Source organism: Hypanus sabinus, chromosome 18 (assembly GCF_030144855.1).
Source record: "Hypanus sabinus isolate sHypSab1 chromosome 18, sHypSab1.hap1, whole genome shotgun sequence".
NCBI classification, from domain to species: Eukaryota; Metazoa; Chordata; class Chondrichthyes; order Myliobatiformes; family Dasyatidae; genus Hypanus; species Hypanus sabinus.
This window is the reverse complement of record NC_082723.1, coordinates 16,544,125-16,564,642: the sequence shown is the minus strand read 5'-3', so window position 1 is coordinate 16,564,642 and position 20,518 is coordinate 16,544,125. Positions and strand designations below refer to the sequence as shown.

Here is a 20,518-nt window from a genome sequence, read left to right as displayed (position 1 = left end):
TGAGGTCAGGAACATGCAGCTTCGAGAAATATGAATGTAGAATACAGAAATCGATGTTACCTGCATGTAGTGTCGCAATGTAAAAGTTGCTGGAGGATTTGCAAGTGGAAAGAAATGGAGTGATAATTGGAAACTTGACTTTGTAAAGTGTCATTTAGCATTTAACTCACATATGGAGCAAAAGCTCTGGCAAGAAAATCCTTCATTACGCATTACAGAACAGCTGCGCATGTTTTGTGAGAATATAAGAAATAAGACTTACTGATGTGTATTATTTTATTTCTTTTAAATAATGAACAACTATCTGGACTTGGCAGTTTATTCACCTCAGATTTACTTCCACTTAAAATTCAGTGCACAATGTTGTTGTCACTGGGTAAAAAATTGCACTGCACAAGGTTTTTACGCACACTGGTCATTACGAGTCAGAGAGAACGCTGCTGACACATCATCCAGCCACGGAACCCCAGTGTAAACATTTCATAACCTACTCACTCAGCTGCCTGTCAGGTACCTCCTGTCTCATCAATAGGCGATTCTCCAGGTCCCACATTAGTCTCAGTGGTCACTTCAAAACCAATAGAACAGGAGTGGGAGGAAGTTCTCTTCCCTGCTAACAGGCCACTGAAGAAGACATGGATTTCAAGTAAGAGAAGTAAGAAAGGAAGGTGAATGCTTGATGTGAGAAATTATACTTTAACTTGACTGTGTGCCCTGCTATTGAATATTTATAACATCTTTCTTGGGTTAAGCCACTAATTTATTAATACACCCTTTGCTCCTTGGAATTTGTTGCCTTAGATCTTGTTTCCCTCATCTAAAACCAAATCTTCCCAAAAATCAAACTGCTGGGGAAACTCAAAAGCTCAAAATATCGGGTGGAGACACTGAAATGTTCATGTTCCTCTCTAGATCTTTAATGGGCATGGTATTGATAAGGTGGTTGTTACAGGACTAATAATCTAAACACCCCTAGTCTACACTCCAGAGGCTTGAGTTGAATTCCCACCTTATCATTTGCGGAGTTGAAGTATAGTTAATCAACAAAAATTCCTTTAAAGTTCTGCTCATGCTTATTAATGACCAGAAAATGACTCAATGTCATTGGTTTCAGTTACCCCTTAAGCAGAGGGAATCCGCAGTCCTTTAATGATTCTAGCCATATCTGACTCCATCTTCACCAGTATAGTTGACAGTTAAATGGTCTCTGAAATGCCCCAGCAAGCATTCAGTCAAGGTCACTTAAAGGTTGCATAATAAATGCTAGAACTGCGAGCCCAGCCCAGTTCCAGAACGAATTAAGTCATCTTTTTGTTAAATTACTATTTTTAGTTATTTATGCGCAGTGCTTTGGTTATTCAAGTTATCCAGCTGAACTTTACCTACCCTAATGGAAATTCCAGGAATATCTGAACATAAGCAATAGCAACTGAAGGCATGTGGGAAAGAAGTTATTTCCTCCTTACATTTAACCTCCATTAGCTAGCAGCTGCTCTTTGGGGAAGATTGGGTTAATGTTATAGTTCCATCTATTGAGGCTTCACACTGTACATGCTCAATCATTGAATTTATCAGAAGTCCAAGGAAAAAAGGTGCAGTGAATGGAGATTAACTGTCATAATGAAAAAGGATCTAGTGCTTTCCCAGCATGTATGACAAATAAACTCTTCTCAGGCTTCCAGCCGGGTATAGTTATCAAATTTAACCAATGTTGCGATGACAAACTCTGCCATCTTCATCAGGGATGATGTCTGGGCATGTCTAGTCAGGTGGTATTTATACCCCCATAGTCCGTCCCTCCTGATTGATTAGTCCTCATCCAATTGGGTTTCCGTTGTCCTGTCTTGTTAACAATCAAATTCTAATTCTTAATTAGAGCGAGACCTTCGTCTTCATTGAAATACTTTTCTTCTAGTTTTATTTCAATGACTTCCTTCTCCAGGCAGTCCCAAAAACCATAGATGTGGTACAGTAGTTTTGTGCTGCTGAAGTGAATCCTATGGCCATTGTGATTGCAATTTTCAGCTACCACCGATTTCTCCAGATAACCCAAACAGATACATCTTCTGTGCACCTTGATGCGGGTTCCCACTGCGCGTCCCATCTGTCTAATATACACTGCTCCACCTTCACAGGGAATCCTGTAAATGCCAGCTGACCCAAGCCCCAGGTCATCTTTGACCCACATAAGCTGTGATTTGAGCTTCCTTATGGAGCTTCCAGATTTACAAATTTACAATTTGATTGTAAACAAGATGGGACTGCAGAAACCTGATTGGATGCAGACTAACCAATCAGGAGGGAAGGATGATGGAGGTATAAATACCACCAGTCTAGGCACGCACAGGCATCATCCCTGATGAAGATGGCCACTTGTCATTGAAACATTGGTTAAAATCGATTATCTGTACCCAGCTGGAAGCCTGAGAAGAGTTTATTTCAACTGTAATAATGTTAACATTCCTTCTTATTCCAGTTGTTGTCAGGGAGTGAACATCTTCAAATTTTTGATGAAGGTCACACTCTACAAATCAAGCACACAAAGGTGTCAGATACAGGCCGTTACACCTGCGTGGCCACAAATATTGCAGGAGAGGATGAGAAGGATTTTCATGTCAACATTCAAGGTCAGTAGTCATTCTGAAGGCAGCAGCCAGTGTCAGCAGTGGTGCGTTTCCTTGTAGCCATGTCTTCTCCTTACCTTTTTGTCTCTCTCTCACGTTCAGTCCATCTGTACCAGTGTACACAACTCCTGCTTGCCCAGTGTAGTTTCAAGTTTGCCACAGGTCTAGTACAGCATAGTCTTGAGGCGTAGCATAATGCTTTTTCTCTTTCTTATCCCATCACTGCTACCAGGACATCGGCTGTCGGCCGCAGCTCGCTGGAGCCCTTTGTGCTGGCCCAGCCTTCCAAACTGTCCTCAGGTGTAGCCCATCTTTGAAGATCCTTCCATCCGAGGGAGGAAGTCTTTGCCATTTCTGTAGCTATAGTTTTTAACAGGATAGGGTTACTAGCCCTATGCCCGGTCCCCTTCCTTTCACAGTCGGGCTTGGGACAGTCCATGGTGGAATTAGCGTAGTGGGTAGCCCCAGCTGTAAGACTGTGGTTCAATTCTCACTGCTGTCTGTAAGGAGTTTGTATATTTTCCCCATGACCATGTAGGATTCCTCTAGCTGCTCCAGTTTCCTCACACATTCTAATAAGGGTATACAGTTAGCACTATTCTCTCTAAGGTGCTCGGGTGTGCAGACACGCAGTCCTGACTTGCTCCTGCACACATACCATTTGTTCCTGCACAGCTGGAATTTTCTTTTATATAATGTTAAAATAATTTTGAAATTATGCTGATATAATTGTAAAATCTATGTTAATAGAATTGTGAAATACCCTGCTAATAATGCTTTAATGAATATAAATCCATTAATTTTCTAAATAATAAATGTATCAAAACCTTTACTTTGAAACAGTTTAGAGCTTCAATTTATTTACACTGTGAGTGTTTCAAGTTACAACACTGTTACAGATTGTAATAATAAACACAGAATGGAAGTCAGCCTCTCATTGTTCGTAAGCCACCGGCCTGCTGAACGCCAACACCATCTAGTCAAAACATTTTACTTTTGCCATTGTGCCTGTCCTTTGACTGCCTGACATCATTTACTTGTGTTGTGTGTTGTGGTTTGTGCTTATTCGATGCAAAAAAAAAATGTTTAAAGTGTCATGCAGTTTTCAGGTCATGTAAAAATTTCCTGCTCAGATTAATAGTCAATCTGCTGAGCTGTAAAACAAAAATTAGAGTGAAAATTGAAGCTTAGGGTAAGTGAGTTGTGGGCATGCCATGTTGGCAACATTTACGGGCTGCCCAATGCCATCCTCACTGATTTGATTTGATGTAAACAATGCATTTCGCAATATGTTTCAAAGTACATGTGACAAATAAAGCTAATCTCCTTACTGGGGTACAAATGATGTTACAAAGCAGTTGTGAGCTCGTAATGGACCATGAGAAACTCAGGATAGTGTTGGTTTTGTCTTAATACTTTAAATGTGTGGAACAGTTTTACAGTACTAAATAAATAACATTTCTTCCAACACACACTGCAGTGCCTCCCATCTTCCAGAAGGTCCATGGAGTGAACGCGGCCTGGGAGGTGATATTTCAGGAAAACGACATTGAGGATATTGTGGAACGCCGGGAAGTGGTTGTGAATAGTCCAGTCTCTCTTTACTGTGAGACGAATGCCATCCCACCACCAAAGCTCTCCTGGTACAAGGATGGTAACGCTCTCACTGCCACAGATGATATCATAATTCTTCCAGGTACAGTTGCTTAGACCCCAAAGGAGTCTGTTGCTTCTCCAGTCCTCTTTTGAGCTGTGCATTTTGACATGTGGTTTCCACTTTACAGAATGAAAGACCCCAAGGGAGCAATGTGCTCTTCTGCACTGCAGACCAGTCTCCAAACAGATAACATTATTGCAACACATCATTCTAGATGTAAGCATTGCCCTCAAAGTTCAAAGCAAAATTTGGACTTGAGGACCTGAGTTATAGAGAAAGGTTGGACAGGTTAGGACTTTATTCCCTGGAGTGTGGAAGAATGAGGGGGGATTTGGTAGAGGTGTACAGAATTATAAGGGATATAGATAGGCTACATGCGAGCAGGCTTTTTCCACTGAGGTTGGGTGAGGTTACAACTAGAGTCGTGGGTTAAGGGTGAAAGGTGAAAGGTTTAAGGGAAACATGAGGGGGAGCTTCTTCACTCAGAGGCCGGTAAGAGTGTGGAATGATCTGCCAATGGAACTGGCTTAATTGCGTCGTTTAAAAAGACATTTGGATATGTACATGGAGGGGAGGGGTATGGAGAGTTATGGTCCAAGTCAGGGTTGATGGAACTAGGCAGAATAGCAGTTCACAGGAGTCCAAGTAATCCAAAGGGCCTGTTTCTGTGCTGTGGTGCTCTATGACTCTAAGATAGTGAAGTCCTTTTGAAAAACGGCGACTTGGAACAGAATTTAAATGGAGTTATGTTAAGGATGGCAGGTTGCAGGCAGCATTCGGTTGTGATGAGCATTAGAATTCTGTACATTCACTCCATAGAACTGGTTTGAAATTCAACTCAGGTTAGTTAGGTAAAGCCTTTCTCATCCTACTGACCAAAAACAAATAGGTTTGTATAGTTTCAGTGAACCTTGGAGTGGGAATGAGCCTATGCCTCAGAAATATTAAAGGAAACATATTCTATGATTTCTGTTCTTGTTTTGAAATAGTTTCACCTGTGCAAACTGGATAAAAGATCTATGCCTATCCAGCTCCCTGGTAGCCCATGAGTGGCAAATAGAACATCTTCACTTTTACCTGGGGGCCAAAGGGTAGTTGGTGGGCTGGCAATGGGCACCCTTCTGAAATTAGGGTTATGCTTAAGACCAGAAGTCAGCCAGCCCATATTATATATGACTTGAAAGGGTTTGATGCTGATGTTGAGAACAAATATTGCGTAAGCTTTTTTTTAAATTTTGAGCACTTTAACACTTATATAATTTTGCCTCCTTAAATCTTAAACGTGGCTCTGTAAAGCCTGATACAAAGACGCTGATTGTGGCAATGAATTTCACAGACTCTTGACCCTCTGTCTAAAGAAAATCCTTCTCGTACCTGATCTGAAGGGATGTCTTTCTATTCTAAGGTGTGGCATTTGATCCGTCACTATATGAAAAATTCCCCTGCACATCCACTCTAGGTCTTTCAATATTCAAAAGGTTTCAATGAGAACCCCCCACCCCCATCCTAATAAACTCTAGTGAATACAGGCCTGAAGCCATCAAATGCTCATACATAAGACATAGGAGCTAAATTAGGCCATTAAGCTATTAAGGTAGTTACAAATCAATTTATCTTTCTTTAGTCGATCGGATTGCCAGAGCATTCCAATGTTCTGTGTTTATTATGGATCTTCTGAGTACATGGCTCATGCATTAGGATACAAGGCTGTCATTTCAAGCACTTAACAGAAGAAACTGGGGTGTTAAAGACCTCTTTAAGTCATCACTTTGCATTTTACATTCTTAAGTATTGTTATTCTGCACCCGGCTGTAATATGTCCCATCTTATCGATTGACAGGAGGTGTGGTCACAATTCTACAGGATTTCCAAACAGATCTATAAAATAGGATAACTGTCAGCTGCAGGCCACACAGCAAAGAATTTACGACAAATTCTCTCATGGAACAATTGTCACTCTAAATCACCAAACATCTGTTGAAGGAATAATGGCACTTGAGAAATTCTCAATTGTTGCACCAACATTAGAGTTACAAATGAAAGAGAGACTGTTACTCTTGCAAATAGGGGAACATTATTTTACCTGTACAAATCATCATGATTTTGATGTATTATACTGCTTCACTGTTCAGCAAAGATTGGATTCCTTATCCAGTAGATGTAGTGAGCTCCTGTGTTAGTCTAGTAAGTCTAAAGTTAGATAGTGAGTTAGCTACCATTTATTGTGTAATTGTAACGAGGTGGGAAAGGTGTACTGCAGCTTCCCTCAATGCTCTGGTCACGCATGAGATGACAATCAGCCAGGGTTCTCAATCCCATTTGTTTTCTGGTGACTCCAGCTGGAAAGTAAATTGCAGGTTGTTGAGTTCCTCACTGGAAAACTTGGCTGCCATGTTCAAGAATTTAATAACCTTCTTATGCTCGTTAAGATGAAATTCTGACGCCTTGGAATGCCATCATTAACTCTTGCAATTTATTTTGTGGGACATCAAAGCTGGCATCCCTTGAACTTATCTCCATAAACTTGAGGTCAGCCCCTGTTCTAGCAAGTCATACCTTGAGATGTCTTGTTCCAGTAAAAGCTTGTTGTAAGTACAAGCTTTATGGATTAACACAAGGACTTTCAGTTTTGGCACCAGTGACAACATAAACACAGAATGTGCCTCCAGCGTTGAGAAGGGAGTGTAGAGAAGGTTTGCGAACCACTTCCCTGTAATCGAGCTCTCGCCCCTTCGGAAGGTAACCGGTCAATCACTTGATGACACGCTGTAGTGCAAGAAAGGCAACTGAAAAGCTTCCACTAGCCGTGTTACTGTGAAAAATTCCAGAAGTCTGGGCTTTCATTGGATAAAGCTAGCCTTCTGAGATTAGACCCTGTGTAAATTTATCACAGAGGGAAAGCATCAGTCAGAAACATTAAAGCAACAATTAATAGCCCTCAGAAGAAATCAGTGGTGAAAACTAAGACAGCAGTAGCTTGTGATGGATCACCAAGTATTCCCTTTTGAACTATTCCTTAATATGATTCACAGAGGTCCTGTTTTGTCACTAACTGCCTATTCACTGAAAAAAAATTCAGTTAACTACTTCAGAGCCATGAAATGTTTAAAAAAAAATTCAGTAAGGATAAAGTAAGAGGCAAGGTCAGTCAAAATTGTTTCTTGTTGGATTTTGACCCCTTTGTAGGAAGCCATATTCTGCAGATCCCCAGGATGCGTGTTGATGATGCTGGGAGGTATACCTGCCAAGCTGTCAATGAAGTTGGAGAGGACCAGCTCCACTATGAGCTCGTCGTTCTGGGTGAGTATTCAAATGTAAAACACCTGAAGTTCTCCTGGAAAATCTGCAGTAGAATTGAGTGATGGATGTTCAAGTGCGGCCTTCAAGTGACCAATTCAAATTAATTTAGGCTGCTCCATTCCATGCTCCTACTACTTTGATTTTCACTCGTTCTCCCGTGAGGATGAAGGGTTACGCTAAGGCAGATAACTGTGTAGTGCATTCTGCATAGGCTATTTGGCCCAACCGTGCCCTACTTGATCACCACTGTTCCTTCATCTGTTCTTATCATAACCCTCTATTCTCTCGGTGCTCATATATTTTTCCACCTTCCCCGGGAATGTGTCGATGCTATTTTTCCCTGGGCATAAATGACTAATACAAGAGAGGATAATCTTATGATGATTGGAGGAAAGTATGGGGGGCATTTTGCATGCAGAGAGTGGTAGATACATGGAACACGCTGCCGTTGTGGTGGAAGCAAATACATTAGGGACATGTAAGACACTCTGAGATAGGCACATGGATGATGGAAAATTTTATTTTAATATTTATTTAGCAATACAGCATGGAGTAAGGTCTTCCTGTTCTTCAAGCTGCACCACCCCAGTAACCCCCAACAACCTTGATTTAACCCTAATCTATTCACAGGACAATTTACAATGACCAATTAACCTACTGACCAGTACATCTTTGGACCGTGGGAGGAAACCGGAGCACAGGGAGGAAACCCACGCATTCCATGGGTGGGATGTACAGAGACTCCTTCCTGATGGTACCGGAATTGAACTCCCAACTCTGACACCCCGAGCTGCAATATCATTGCACTATCAACGATGCCACCACGGTGCCTATGGATGGCATATGCGGGAGGAAAGGGTCAGATTGATCTTTGAGTAGGTTAAAAGGTGGCCACAACATCGTGGGCTGAAGGGTCTGCACTGTGCTCTTCTACCTTCCGTTTACTTAAACCACGCCCTGCAATAGCCAGTTGTCGTTCTCTGGGTGGCTTTCTTCTAGTTTTGATTGCTACCCAGCCTTCCATTTTACTTGATGCATGTGTAATATATTTCATCAAATAATTTTAAGTTCTTTGATAATTTAACTTCGTTGTTCCTCTTTGCTGCCTCAGTTGTGCTTTTTTTTTAACTTCTATTCCCTTTGTATACTCTGCTGTCTGTGTGGTTAATGGATTTCTCTTTCATTTCTGATTTCCAGTGTCCTCGGTTTGTTCCTTTTATCAGCAGTTTGCCAGGCGTCGTGTCTGATGCAATGCGCACTGCTGGCTGGCTGAGCTTTCTAGATGCTGAGCTAGGTAACATTACTCAGACTGATTAAATTCAGTGAACCAGTAAATGAGTCAGTGAGCAAATGCCTTGCTGCAGACCAGATACTGTAGACTGCAGGTCGATCCAAAAGGAATAGACTTTTTAAATTTCAGCATTCTCACCATAATAATAAACATACATTTTACAACATGTTAAATGTGAAAATTTCAGGTTTTAGCTCATTAACTTGAAATCATTGAAAACAACACATCTTTCATTAAAATTTTAAACTCATTCCATCAAATCTTCTCTCATTCCTATTCCTCTATTAACTTTATCTTTTGCTTTGTCTGAACACAATAATTTATTATTCAGATTGTAATTTCTCCTCCCGTGGTTTGCCTTCCTATTTCCTCAACTCCGACCTCAATTGACAGCATTTAAAACCCCTGACAGAGTAACATTCGGCCTCTAGGGCACAGATTTTTGCTCTATTAAATGCAAAATTAATCTAATAGTTAAGTTTTTCCTAGACTGTGTCTTTTTATTGAAAAGCCAAAGAACCGTGACATAAAGAAGTTCAGTAAGAGTGTGCTAAATTGAAGTGAGCAAAACTTCAATGACTCTGATGTTTTATATTCTGTGTTTTTCACTCATTTGTGCAACTTGTTCTTTTTCGTGCGTTGGGCATGTGATGTTTTCTTTGAATGGGGTTCCAAGGTGTTTCTTTGTTTTGTGGCTGTCTGCAGGAATATGAATCTCAGGGTTGTGTACTGAATATATATTTTGATAGAAAACGTACTTCATATCTCTGAATCTTCGGAAAGGGTGTGAAGGTTAGTCAGGATGAATGATTGGTTTTTCTTTTAAAATTTATCCTCAAACAATACTGAGTAAAGCTTATTGTAATCTTTGGGGGCAACTTTAACAAAACTCACAAAATATTGCTCTTTCATGAAAAAAGTTGAATTGGGTATGAATTAAGAATTTTACTAGTCCTGAGACTTTGATTAGTATTGCTTTTATATAATTTAGGCTTCATTTGAACACCCCTCTAAGTGGTTAAAACTGTTTGGCGCAAGGGCTTAAAGAACTGCTTTATGAAACAAGAAGGTTTTCCATTTGAACTGTTAAGTACTTTCAAAGTTCAAAGTAAGTTTATTAACAAAGTACGTGCAATACATATAATCACCCCTGAAATTCATTTTCTTGTGGGCCTTCACAGTGGAACAAACAAATAAAATAGAATCAATGAAAAACTACACACACAAACTCTGACAACCAATGTGCAGAAGATGATAGTCTGTGCAAATACCAAAATCACCCCCCCCATAAAAATAATAAATAAATAATAGTGAGAACATGAATTGTTGTCCTTGAAAGTGGACCCATAGGCTGCAGAATCAGGTGAGCGAAGTTATCCATGTCGACTCAAAGCGGCTACTTTTCCAAGTAGCTGCTTTGGAAACTAGCTGTATTTGAAAGAGCTCCAGATTGCAATAAGCACAGCAGCAGAGAGAGCGTCTCCTGACTCCAGGAAACTGAAGACATCTGTAAAGCCAAACTGGCAGGAGACCAGACTCGTAAAGTTAGGCAAGTGAGGAAGCAGGGCCTCGTCATCATGAAATGCAATAATGGTAACACTAGGTAAGTCAGGAGCTGTAGAAGGCATCTGCTGCTCCGCTCGTCCTGTTGCTTATTTTCATGGATCACTTTGTTTTCTCAGCTTTATTTTTATTCCTACTGCACGATTAAAATTCAAATAATAAATTATAGCATTGAGATAAATAAATAATAAGATTAGAAGAGGAATAAGCGATATTCCTCATCTAAGAATAGGAATAAACTTTCTGGTTTAAGATGGCGCTGGCGAACTTCTGGCTGGTGGCTAACAAAACAACGAAAACAACCAAAATCTTTGTTAACCCTATTTCTTCTGGCAAACTATCATTGCAAACGATAGTCAGTAACTTCCCTTTGGACTTGGAGGCAATTTGATGAGGAAAAACCGAGGCAAGGTAGTGCGCGTGTTGCTGAGAGCGAGGAAGAGCCCAGGTTGAACCGATTTAAGTGCTGTGCTGATAGGAATGGTCGAGTACAGGCTGAATCGAGCCGGCAGAGTCCAGATCCCAGAGCATACCAAGGCAAATGAAACCGACTTTTGGACGGTGATTGACATTGGGTTCATTCACCTTGGAGTGCACTGGGCAAAATTGGAAAGGTCAGCTACAGGCCGAATCGAGGCAGTGGGGTTCAGACTGAATCCAATGTTTGGACGTCAAGCTAGGCTGAAAAGGTCAGGGTGCCAGAGCCTGAGGTGAGGGATGGGTCAACAAGGTTTACTTGGCTCGGCCCTGAACTATGGGTCTCGGACTCGCTTTGTGGACTCCAGTTCAGAATGCTATTTGCTTGCCATTACTGTTTGCATGATTTGTTTTTTTCTCCCTGCATACTGGATGTTCAATGCTATTCTTTTTTTAAAGGGTTTTTTGGGTTTCTTTTTTTCGTGGCTGCTGTTAGGAGATGAATCTCAAGGTTGTATAATGTATTCATACTTTGATAATAAATGCACTTTGAGCTTTGAAGGAAAGTTTGGTGGAATATTTGACACTTTTATTGAAAAGTAAACACAAGACATCTTGCTGATGCTGGAAATCCAGAGTAGCACACACAAAATGCTGGAGGAACTCAAGCAGGTCAGACCCGATCTATGGGGAGGAATAAAGAATTGATGTTTCGGGCTGAGTCCTTCCCATGCAGTCCACACCAAACTGTCGTTGTAACTTGTCCCATCGACCTGCAGCTGGACCATAGCCATCTATAGCCCTCCCATCCATCTACCTATCCAAACTTCTCTTAAGTGTTTTGATTAAACTCGCATCTGCTTGCATCTCATTCCACACTCTCAGCACCCTCTGAGTGAAGATATTCCCCTTCAGGTCCCCCTTAAATATTTCACCTTTCACCTCACCCTTAATGATTGTGAACGTAGCCAGAACGCCAAAATAGCTCAGCTGTGTTGTATCTTGACTGTTTTAGTTACGGATTCTAACATGAACCCAATCGCATCGACTGGGAAAATCCTCAGATTTGTTACCATGTCCATGAAATAACTTTGCCAGAATTACACGGGAAACTCCGAGTGTGTGTGAGGAATTTCCTGGCTGCTGTGGCAGTGTGGACAACTTGACTGATAGGAAAGCCGTGGTGCTCCCCTCTCAGTCAGTGAGAGATATGGGCCGGATCCAAGATAAACATTTATTCTAGAGTCCAAGTGGCTCTGTATTAAAGTTTGTTTCAAAGGAGAGCCATGAATCATTGCATTGGAAGAGGTGAATTCTTAGATGAGAATTTGCGTCACTATGGAGATTTCATGAGGTCCGACAAACTGATTTGTTACTTATCCACATAAAGTGTTATAAATGTTCACTCTGGACATAATTCGGAAAATGTGTAGCTCAGGTGATTGGTTTGAACTGTTCTCCGATCTTAGCAATTTACTTGCAAATGCTTCATCACCACATGAGGAGACATCGTCAGTGTGCTGCTGATTGTGGCATGTTCTCCGAGTGCTGGGCCTTTATTACCTTTCCAATCAGCTGATTGGGTATCATTTCCAGAGGCTCAATTGTGATGTGGGGAGGAAATCTCGTCGCTGATTGGCTGCGTGGCCAACTTCGTGCATTGTGGTCTGGAGTTTGACCCACATCAGTTCATAAACAGGATCGAGGTCTACGTGTTTATTTACAGAGTTGCTCATGGGAAACCACGTCTGGGAATTTTCTTGCATGTTGCGAGTTCGTTTGTGCCGCGCCTTTCACTGCCACCCAGTCGAATTTGTGCCCCTCTTGATCTTCATGGGTAGAGACTTTCAGCAAGAGCCATGGCGCAAATGACGAGATTTCCGCCCCACGTCACAATTGAGTTTCCAAAGTGTCGATCAATCAGCTGATTGATAAGTATATAAAGGCCAAGCATTCAGAGGACACAGCGCAATCAGCAGCATACCTCACATGGTGATAAAACGTTTGCAAGTAAATTGCCTAGATTGGAGAAAAACACAACCCAACCATGTTCACTCTGCTAATTCATTCTTCACAGCACTTCTAAAAACCTCTTCAGGTCAAATGTTGTTCACTTCTTCAGTCTCCTCTTTCCTGGGTGACACTTCCAGTTCTTCTGGCATTCGGTTTGCTTAATATGCCCGGGGTTCTTTTTGTACTGACTCTGCTGCAGAAGTCAAAGAGGTGAATTCTCAGTTGACCATTTGTACCATTGTAGAGAATTCATGCGGTCAGGTGAAATAATTTGTTTATTTATAAAAATAAGGTGCCAGTAAGCAAGAAGCAGCATAACTCCAAAGAACCCAAAAGGATCTTACTAAAAAATATTTTACATCGTGAGTGATAAAGTAACTCACAGGCTTGACACATGAGTTTAGAAAGTTGTTTATCTAGTGAAGTTAGGTGCTGACAGACAAGAGAATGGTACATATTTGACATAATGCTTTGTAGTAATTAGCCTATAATTCATCTCAGAATCTCATCAGGGACACCGGGAGTCAGGAATATTTCATGAATGTATTCATGCTGACTTCAATCACAACCAGGAGGCAGAGAAATTAAGATGTTTAAGCTGAAGGGTGTGGAACATATCTTTAAGTTATAATTATTTGCAGGGCTGTTTGAGCCTTCAGAGGCCAGAATTGGGAATTGGCTTCAGAGCAGAGAGAAGTGTTACAGTGCCATCATTGGGGGAACTGGTGGCATTGTACTTAAATTCCACCGAAGTCAATGCAACTGAATATCAGGGGGTCAAAGTTCAAAGTAATTTTATTATCAAAATACATGCTGTATCTGTCACCATGTTTTATCCTTGCAGGCATTCACAATAGAACAAAGAAATACAATAGAATCGATAAAATATTACACACAAAGACAACCAACCAATGTGCAAACTAAGATGATCTTTGCAAATACAAAAATAATAATAACATATAAATAAGTAAATAAATTGATGCACCATCAATAACTCTCGGAGATGGGAGGCAAATGATAGGCTTCTATTAGCTGCAAACGTGACCACGACATCTTGGAGACTGAGGGAGGAGCAGTGCCTCCAATCACCTTTATCCAGGGGTCTGTGGGAGGAGCCACAGGAGCAGTCAGCAGAGGGGCATGTCCAGACAGGTATACACATAGTTTACCACATAAATAATATTGAGAACGTGAGCTGTAAAGTCTTTGAAAGTGAATCCATAGGTTGTGGAATCAGTTCAGTGTTGAGGTGAGTGACGTTATTTACACAGTTTTAGGAGCCTGCTGGTTGTAGGGTTATAACTGTCCCTGAACTTGGTGGTGCGGGACCTAAGGCTCCTGGCAATGGCAGCTGTGAGAGGAGAGCATGGCCTGGATGGTGTAGGTCCTTAATGATGGATACTCCTTTCCTATGGCAACACTCCTCGTAGATGTGTTCAATGGTGAGGGGGGGGGGGGCTTTCCCTATTATGGATTTTACAGACTATGGTGGCCAAAACCGCACATGCATCAACACACTGCAGGCCTGACACGTGTAGCAGAAGTCAAATTTAACTGCCTCCTTTGATATACCACTGCATCTCCAGCTCTGTGAGCTGCGATGTCAGCTGACCGATGCAAGTTTGAGGGAGCGTTCTGCGGTAAAGAGCGCTCAGCTGTCAATTTGCCTCTTGATCAGTTGTACTGAAATCCCACAGCACCAAGCGGGGGTCAGAGAAGCTGCGGGCACTGGACATCAGAAGTAACAGTGGGAAATGCAGAAAGCACAGAGCTGGTCCTTCTTCATCGGAAGTGACTTCTTTGTTAACTCGGTTTCTCTTTCTGTAGAGCCGTGCTGTGTTGCCGGTACTTTTTCTTTCTTTTTTAGCTCAGAGCACCGACTCTGCAGAACAAAATGATCGAGTTTTGGCAGTGAGGTGCATTGAATATTCAGTGCCACAGACTGCAGATGAACTTCAGGGCAGCTGCACTTTGGGGGAACAGTTGTGGCTCCCTCTGCCTGTTGTACCAGCTACAAGTGATTCCATGAAACTAAAGGAGACACTGCGAGAATCCTCCAGTGTCTTAGGCATGGTTGATTTCCCAACTAGTATAAGACTTAGGAACAGATTTAGACCACTTGGCCCATCAAGTCTGCTCTGCCGTTTGATCATGGCTGATATATTTTCTCTCACAACTCCATTCTCCTGCCTTCTCCCCATATCCTTTAACGCTCTTATAAATCAAGAACCTCTCAACCTTTGCTTTAAATATATCCCATGAATTATCCTCCACAGTTGTCTGTGGCAATGAATTGCACAGATTCACCACCATCTGCCTAAAGAACTCCCTCCTCATCCCTGTTCTAAAGGGACATCCTTCTGTTCTGAGCCTGTGGCCTCTGGTGCTGGGTTCTCCCACCATAGAAAACATCCTCTCCACGTCCACTGTTGCTGGGTTTTTCAATATTTGGTATGTTTCAATGAGATACCCCCAAATTCCTGTGAGTACAGGCCCAGAGCCATCAAATGCTTCTGAGGCACTAACCCTTTCATTCACGGCATAATTGTCATACAACTTCCCTGGACCCTCTCCAATGCCAACACATCCTTCCTTAGGTGTGGGGCCATAACTGCTCATGATACTCCATGTACGAATACGAACCATTCACTTTTTGCTTTGAATGGACGTTGTTGGACTAAGGCTGTGTGTGACTTGTGTTGTCCACAGCAGTGGCTGCACTTCAAAAATAATTAGCTAGTTGTGTGAAATTTAGCAGCAACCCAAAGGAGCGAACTGCATTTCTTCCCTCACTTCCTACAATCATGAAAAGCAAAATACTGAAGATATTGAAAATCCAAAATAAAATAGAAAATTCTGGAAATACTCAATGGTCAAGCAGTTTCTTTGGAGGGAGAAATAGTGATAATGTGACACGGACCTTTCATCAGCACAATTTCCTCTCAGATAGGCCCCTCTGCTATAGGTCCATTTTCAGATTAAGTTCCAAGAAGCTGCTCATTGCTTAATGCTTCTAGAAACTTCTTCAGAGTCAGATTTTGATCTCCTTCCCAAGCTGACGTTTTAGCTTTCTTCAGACCTTTGTTCTGCTTAATGCACTTGGGATTCTTTTTGTCTGTATTTGTTGTGTAAGTAATTTAATATTGGCACATGTGCGCACACACATGTACACCCATGTGAACACACATACTATACACGCATGCACAAACACACGCACATGCACACACACACACACGCACCGACACAGACACATAAACACATACGCGCACACACATACATGCACCCTCTCTCTCTCTCTCTCTTCCCCCCCCCCCCACACACACACACATGCGAATGTATATTGCTCTGAATCAATTGTAATTCCCCTATTCGAAATCAATCTAGAGACAGATTGATTTCAATCTTTCTGGTGTGGTGAAAGAATAAACTGGGAACTAATCCAGTACTTTATCTGTGTTGCTCAAGATTTCCAGCATCTGCAGAATCTCTTGTGCTTACCAACCAAGTGACTGTAATCATACACCTTAAGTGCTTGTTTTTCCTTGTATATTTGTGTTAATTATTTGCCTGCTCTAAACTTGGTAGGAGACACTAAAAACACATCTGTATATAGCATTCAAGCACTTATTCCAGAATGGAAAATCTGATCTAAGTGGGGGATGAGGATAGGATGGCCAACACAGAGGAATTCTGCAGGTGGTTCAGGGTTCAAAGGTCTCACTTTTCCTGCTACTGGGCGTTCCTGGTGGAAGGGGTCTAGAACTGGGGGATCTCTTGAATGGACATTGGTGAAGATGCCTCCTCCTTACACCCCTGTCTTTCAGCCCTGCACCAAAACACCAAGGTGGTAGATTATCAAAGATTTACTATATTTATTTAGAGATACAGAGCAGAACAGGCCCATCTGGCCTAACATGCCACACTGTCTGGCAACCCCCAATTTAACACTAGCCTGATCACAGGACGATTTACAGTGACCAATCTTCCTACCAACCAGTGTGTCTTTGAACTGTGGGAGAAGCCAGAGCACCCGGAGAAAACCCATGCTTTCACAGGCTGAACATACAACCTTCTGACCGATGGCACCGGAATTAAACTCCGAACTCTGGAACACCCCGCGCCGTAATAATATCGTGCTAACTGCTACACTACCGCAACACACTTTCATTTATCCTGGACCTTAAGATCACAAGAGATAGGAGCAGAATCAGGCTATTTGGCCCATCGAGTCTGCTCCACCATTTCATCATGGCTGATCCATTTCCCTCTCAAACCCAATCTCCTGCCTTCTCTTCAGTTTCATGTAGTGAGTCTCATTCACCCTTAAATGTTCTTATTTGTGATCTGTGTACTTTACAAATCAGAACCAGCTCTTCTCACACATTCTTAATTCCCTTCACAAGTCCCTCCCGTCATTCATGCCGAAGGAGAAGGGTTTGGAGAGGAACTTGCTCTGATTCTAAATGAAACAACTCAACTGCGCTGTGAGACAAGCGGGAATCCAGAACCTTCCATCTCCTGGCTCAGAGATGGCCAGCCCATTACTGCAGATAATAGACGTCAGCTCCTGGATGGTGGCAGGATTCTCCAGGTGAGACCTCTCGGACCAGATGAATAGCTAATTGCTTTGAGAAATCACTATACTGAGGAGAACAAGGTCCAAAGAAAGACTGGATAGATGCCGAGAGTCAGTTTGCTCAAAGTGATGAACCTAGCACCATGGACCTACAAAAGTGGAGTTTTGGGTCATCTGATACTGGCAAGATATTAACAGCTAATTGCAGTGTTGATGTACAGAGAGATGTTGGGCTGAAGGTGGTAACATAGATGGATAGGATAGTGAAGAAGCATTTGACAGAAGTTTTGACTATAAAGTTGGAATATCATTTTCTCAGATGTACAATAAAATATTAGACTGTACATGGAATACTGTGCACACTTCTTGCCATCACCCTATAGGAAGGACATGGTAGTGCTAGAAAGAGTGCAGAAGAGACTCCCCAAGATGTCGCCTGGAATGAAGGGCGTTAGTTACAAGAAGAGATTGGATAGGCTGGGATTGTTCTCAATGGAGTGGAGGCGTCTGAGAGATGGCCTTATAAAGCTTTATAAAATTTTGAGAAATACAGATAGAGTTACAGTCTTTTTCCAAGGGAAGAGATGGAAAAACCTGAGGACATGAGCTTTTAGGTGAGGAGAGAAGTACTTGAAAGGGATATGAGGGGCAAACTTTTCACACAGACGGTGGTGTGTGTATATGGAATAAAATGCCAGAGGAAGTGGTAGAGGCAGATTCAATTACAATATCTAGAAAAGCATTTAGATAGGTTAGCATGTGGACAGGTTATGATACGAGGGGTGATTGATAAGTTCGTGGCCTAGGGTAGAAGGAGTCTATTTTAGAAAACCTAGCGCATTTATTTTTCAACATAGTCCCCTCCTACATTTACACACTTACTTCAGCGGTCGTGGAGCATACAGATCCTGGACCTCCAGACAGTGTCCACAGCGGGGTGATTGATAAGTTTGTGGCCCACAGTATAAGGAGATGAGTTATACAGCTCTTGTTACATGCACATGCAGTTCAATTCCATGATTATGCAGAAAGTTTGTTAATAACTCATCGGGGTGATTGATAAGTTCGTGGCCTAAGGTAGAAGGAGATGAGTTATTAACTTCAAACTTTCTGCATAATCACTCAGAGTGTTGAACTGCATGTGCATGTAACAAGAGTTATAAAACTCATCTCCTTCTACCTTAGGCCACGAACTTATCGATCACCCATCTGTGGACACTTTCTGGAGGTCCAGGATCCGTATGCCCCACGACCGCTGGACTAAGTGTGTAAATGTAGGAGGGGACTATGTTGAAAAATAAATGTGGTAGGTTTTCTAAAATTGACTCTTTCTACCTTAGGCCATGAGCTTACCAATCACCCCTCGTGTGTTGATGGAAAGATAAATAGGAAAAGATTTTGAGCAGGGGTTTCCAACCTTTTTTATGCCATGGACCAATACCGTTAAGCTAGAGGTCCATGGACCCCAGGTTGGGAAGCCCTGTTTGGAGTGATATGGGCCAAACTCTGGAAGATAGACTAGTGTAGATAGTGTTTCGGTGACAAGGATGAAACAGGCTAAATGGCCTGTTTCACTACTGGACAACACTATGGCACCATGACTGTGCTCTCAGATTAACTGTTCACTGTTCACAACTGAGCCTGGAGGAAGTGTTTTACACTCAACGCTGTAAACTTCTGAGATCCTCTGCTCCAAAGGGCTGGCTTTTCTGCCTCTGAATAAGTCCGATAAGTTTTTGAACACTGAGGAATTGGTGTGGTTTGAGCAGGAGAGTGGATCCTTGGAGCTGGATTTTCAGAAGTCTTGCTGAATGGCAGAGCAATTTAGAAGGGCTGGGCAGCCCACTCCTGAATTTGTATGTTCTTTCAGTGAATATACTCAACCTGCTGGAATCAACTCCAGTGAGAGACTGCCTAGTTCTGGAGGAACGTCCGTTCCATCCTCTGGCTTGGTTGTCTTCTGATGGGGGTTGATTGATACGTTTCTTTATGTTTCTGCTGCAGATTGACTCCGTGCAGTTATCTGATTCGGGTGGCTATCTGTGCATCGCTGAAAACCCAGCTGGAACCACAGAGAGGCTTTTCAGCCTCCATGTTCGAGGTAAGTGACCTCTGCTCTTCAAGATCCGAGAACCTGATCTCACAGCACTTGAGTCTTCAGTGGCATTGTAGTGGTGGGGGGAGGTGTTTGTGGGTGGTCATTCTATCAATATCAGGGAATTGACATAAAGCTGTGATTTTAATATAGAAAACCATCACAAAATATTGTTTCAAAGGCACAGGGGAGAACCTCAACACAAAGCTAAATTAGAGAAATACCAGGAGTGTATTTAACACTGTAATATTGAATTAAATACTTCATTTTGGGGAATTGGGTTTTCCCATACAGTAGGCCCAGAAGCACACAATATTTGTGAAAAGCTTTTAGTCTGATAGGTAATATTTTTCACATCTCTGCTTTACAGAATCTTTTTCCCCTCCTGACTGTATTGATTTTATTAATACCAAACTGGTGGTATCTCCTCTGAACTTCATGTATCTTTCTCAGGCCGAGATCAAGACTTAATTCACCATCTCTTTCCATAAAATATTTTCCAGGAACTCATGAACTCTTTATCCACATTGGTGAGATAAAATCACAATGTTAATAACAGTAAATAAATGTAATACATTTTTCTGTGGGCCAGTGCTTACATTTTTGAAAAAGAAAATTGCTTTAGAAATGATGGAAGTTCTAATCATGTTAATCCCTTGAAATGTAGAGTCTGGTGCTGGCACAGAGACTAAGATTAGTCAGCCTTGATTCATATCTTCTTTCTTTGAGCAGTGCCTCCAAGAGTACTTGGCCCCAACCCAGAGAATATAAATGTTGTGGTGAACAATCCCATTTGGTTAACGTGTGAATCCCGAGGAGTTCCAGCGGCAGATGTCTCATGGTACAAAGACGGGCTCCAGCTGGAGGTCAGCAGTGACATCGGCTTTCTCCCAGGTGAGATGTTGACAAGAAACGTCAGAGTGAATGTGGCTGAAAGGGAACAGCCTTTTATCTCTAAAGTGGTATCATTTTGCAAAGTGCT

The 20,518-nt window shown here is 41.9% G+C and overlaps 1 protein-coding gene across 1 annotated transcript in view; it reads left to right on the top strand.

Annotated features, from left to right (window-relative positions):
- The window catches only part of LOC132407358 (hemicentin-1-like), a 460,355-nt gene that overhangs the window by 326,398 nt on the left and 113,439 nt on the right, over positions 1-20,518 (top strand). Inside the window, exons 53-58 of the mRNA XM_059993728.1 lie at positions 2,477-2,627; positions 4,105-4,320; positions 7,468-7,581; positions 17,269-17,456; positions 19,446-19,542; positions 20,269-20,430. Of these exons, the coding sequence (XP_059849711.1) occupies positions 2,477-2,627; positions 4,105-4,320; positions 7,468-7,581; positions 17,269-17,456; positions 19,446-19,542; positions 20,269-20,430 (928 nt within the window). The remainder of the gene's footprint in view (positions 1-2,476; positions 2,628-4,104; positions 4,321-7,467; positions 7,582-17,268; positions 17,457-19,445; positions 19,543-20,268; positions 20,431-20,518) is intronic.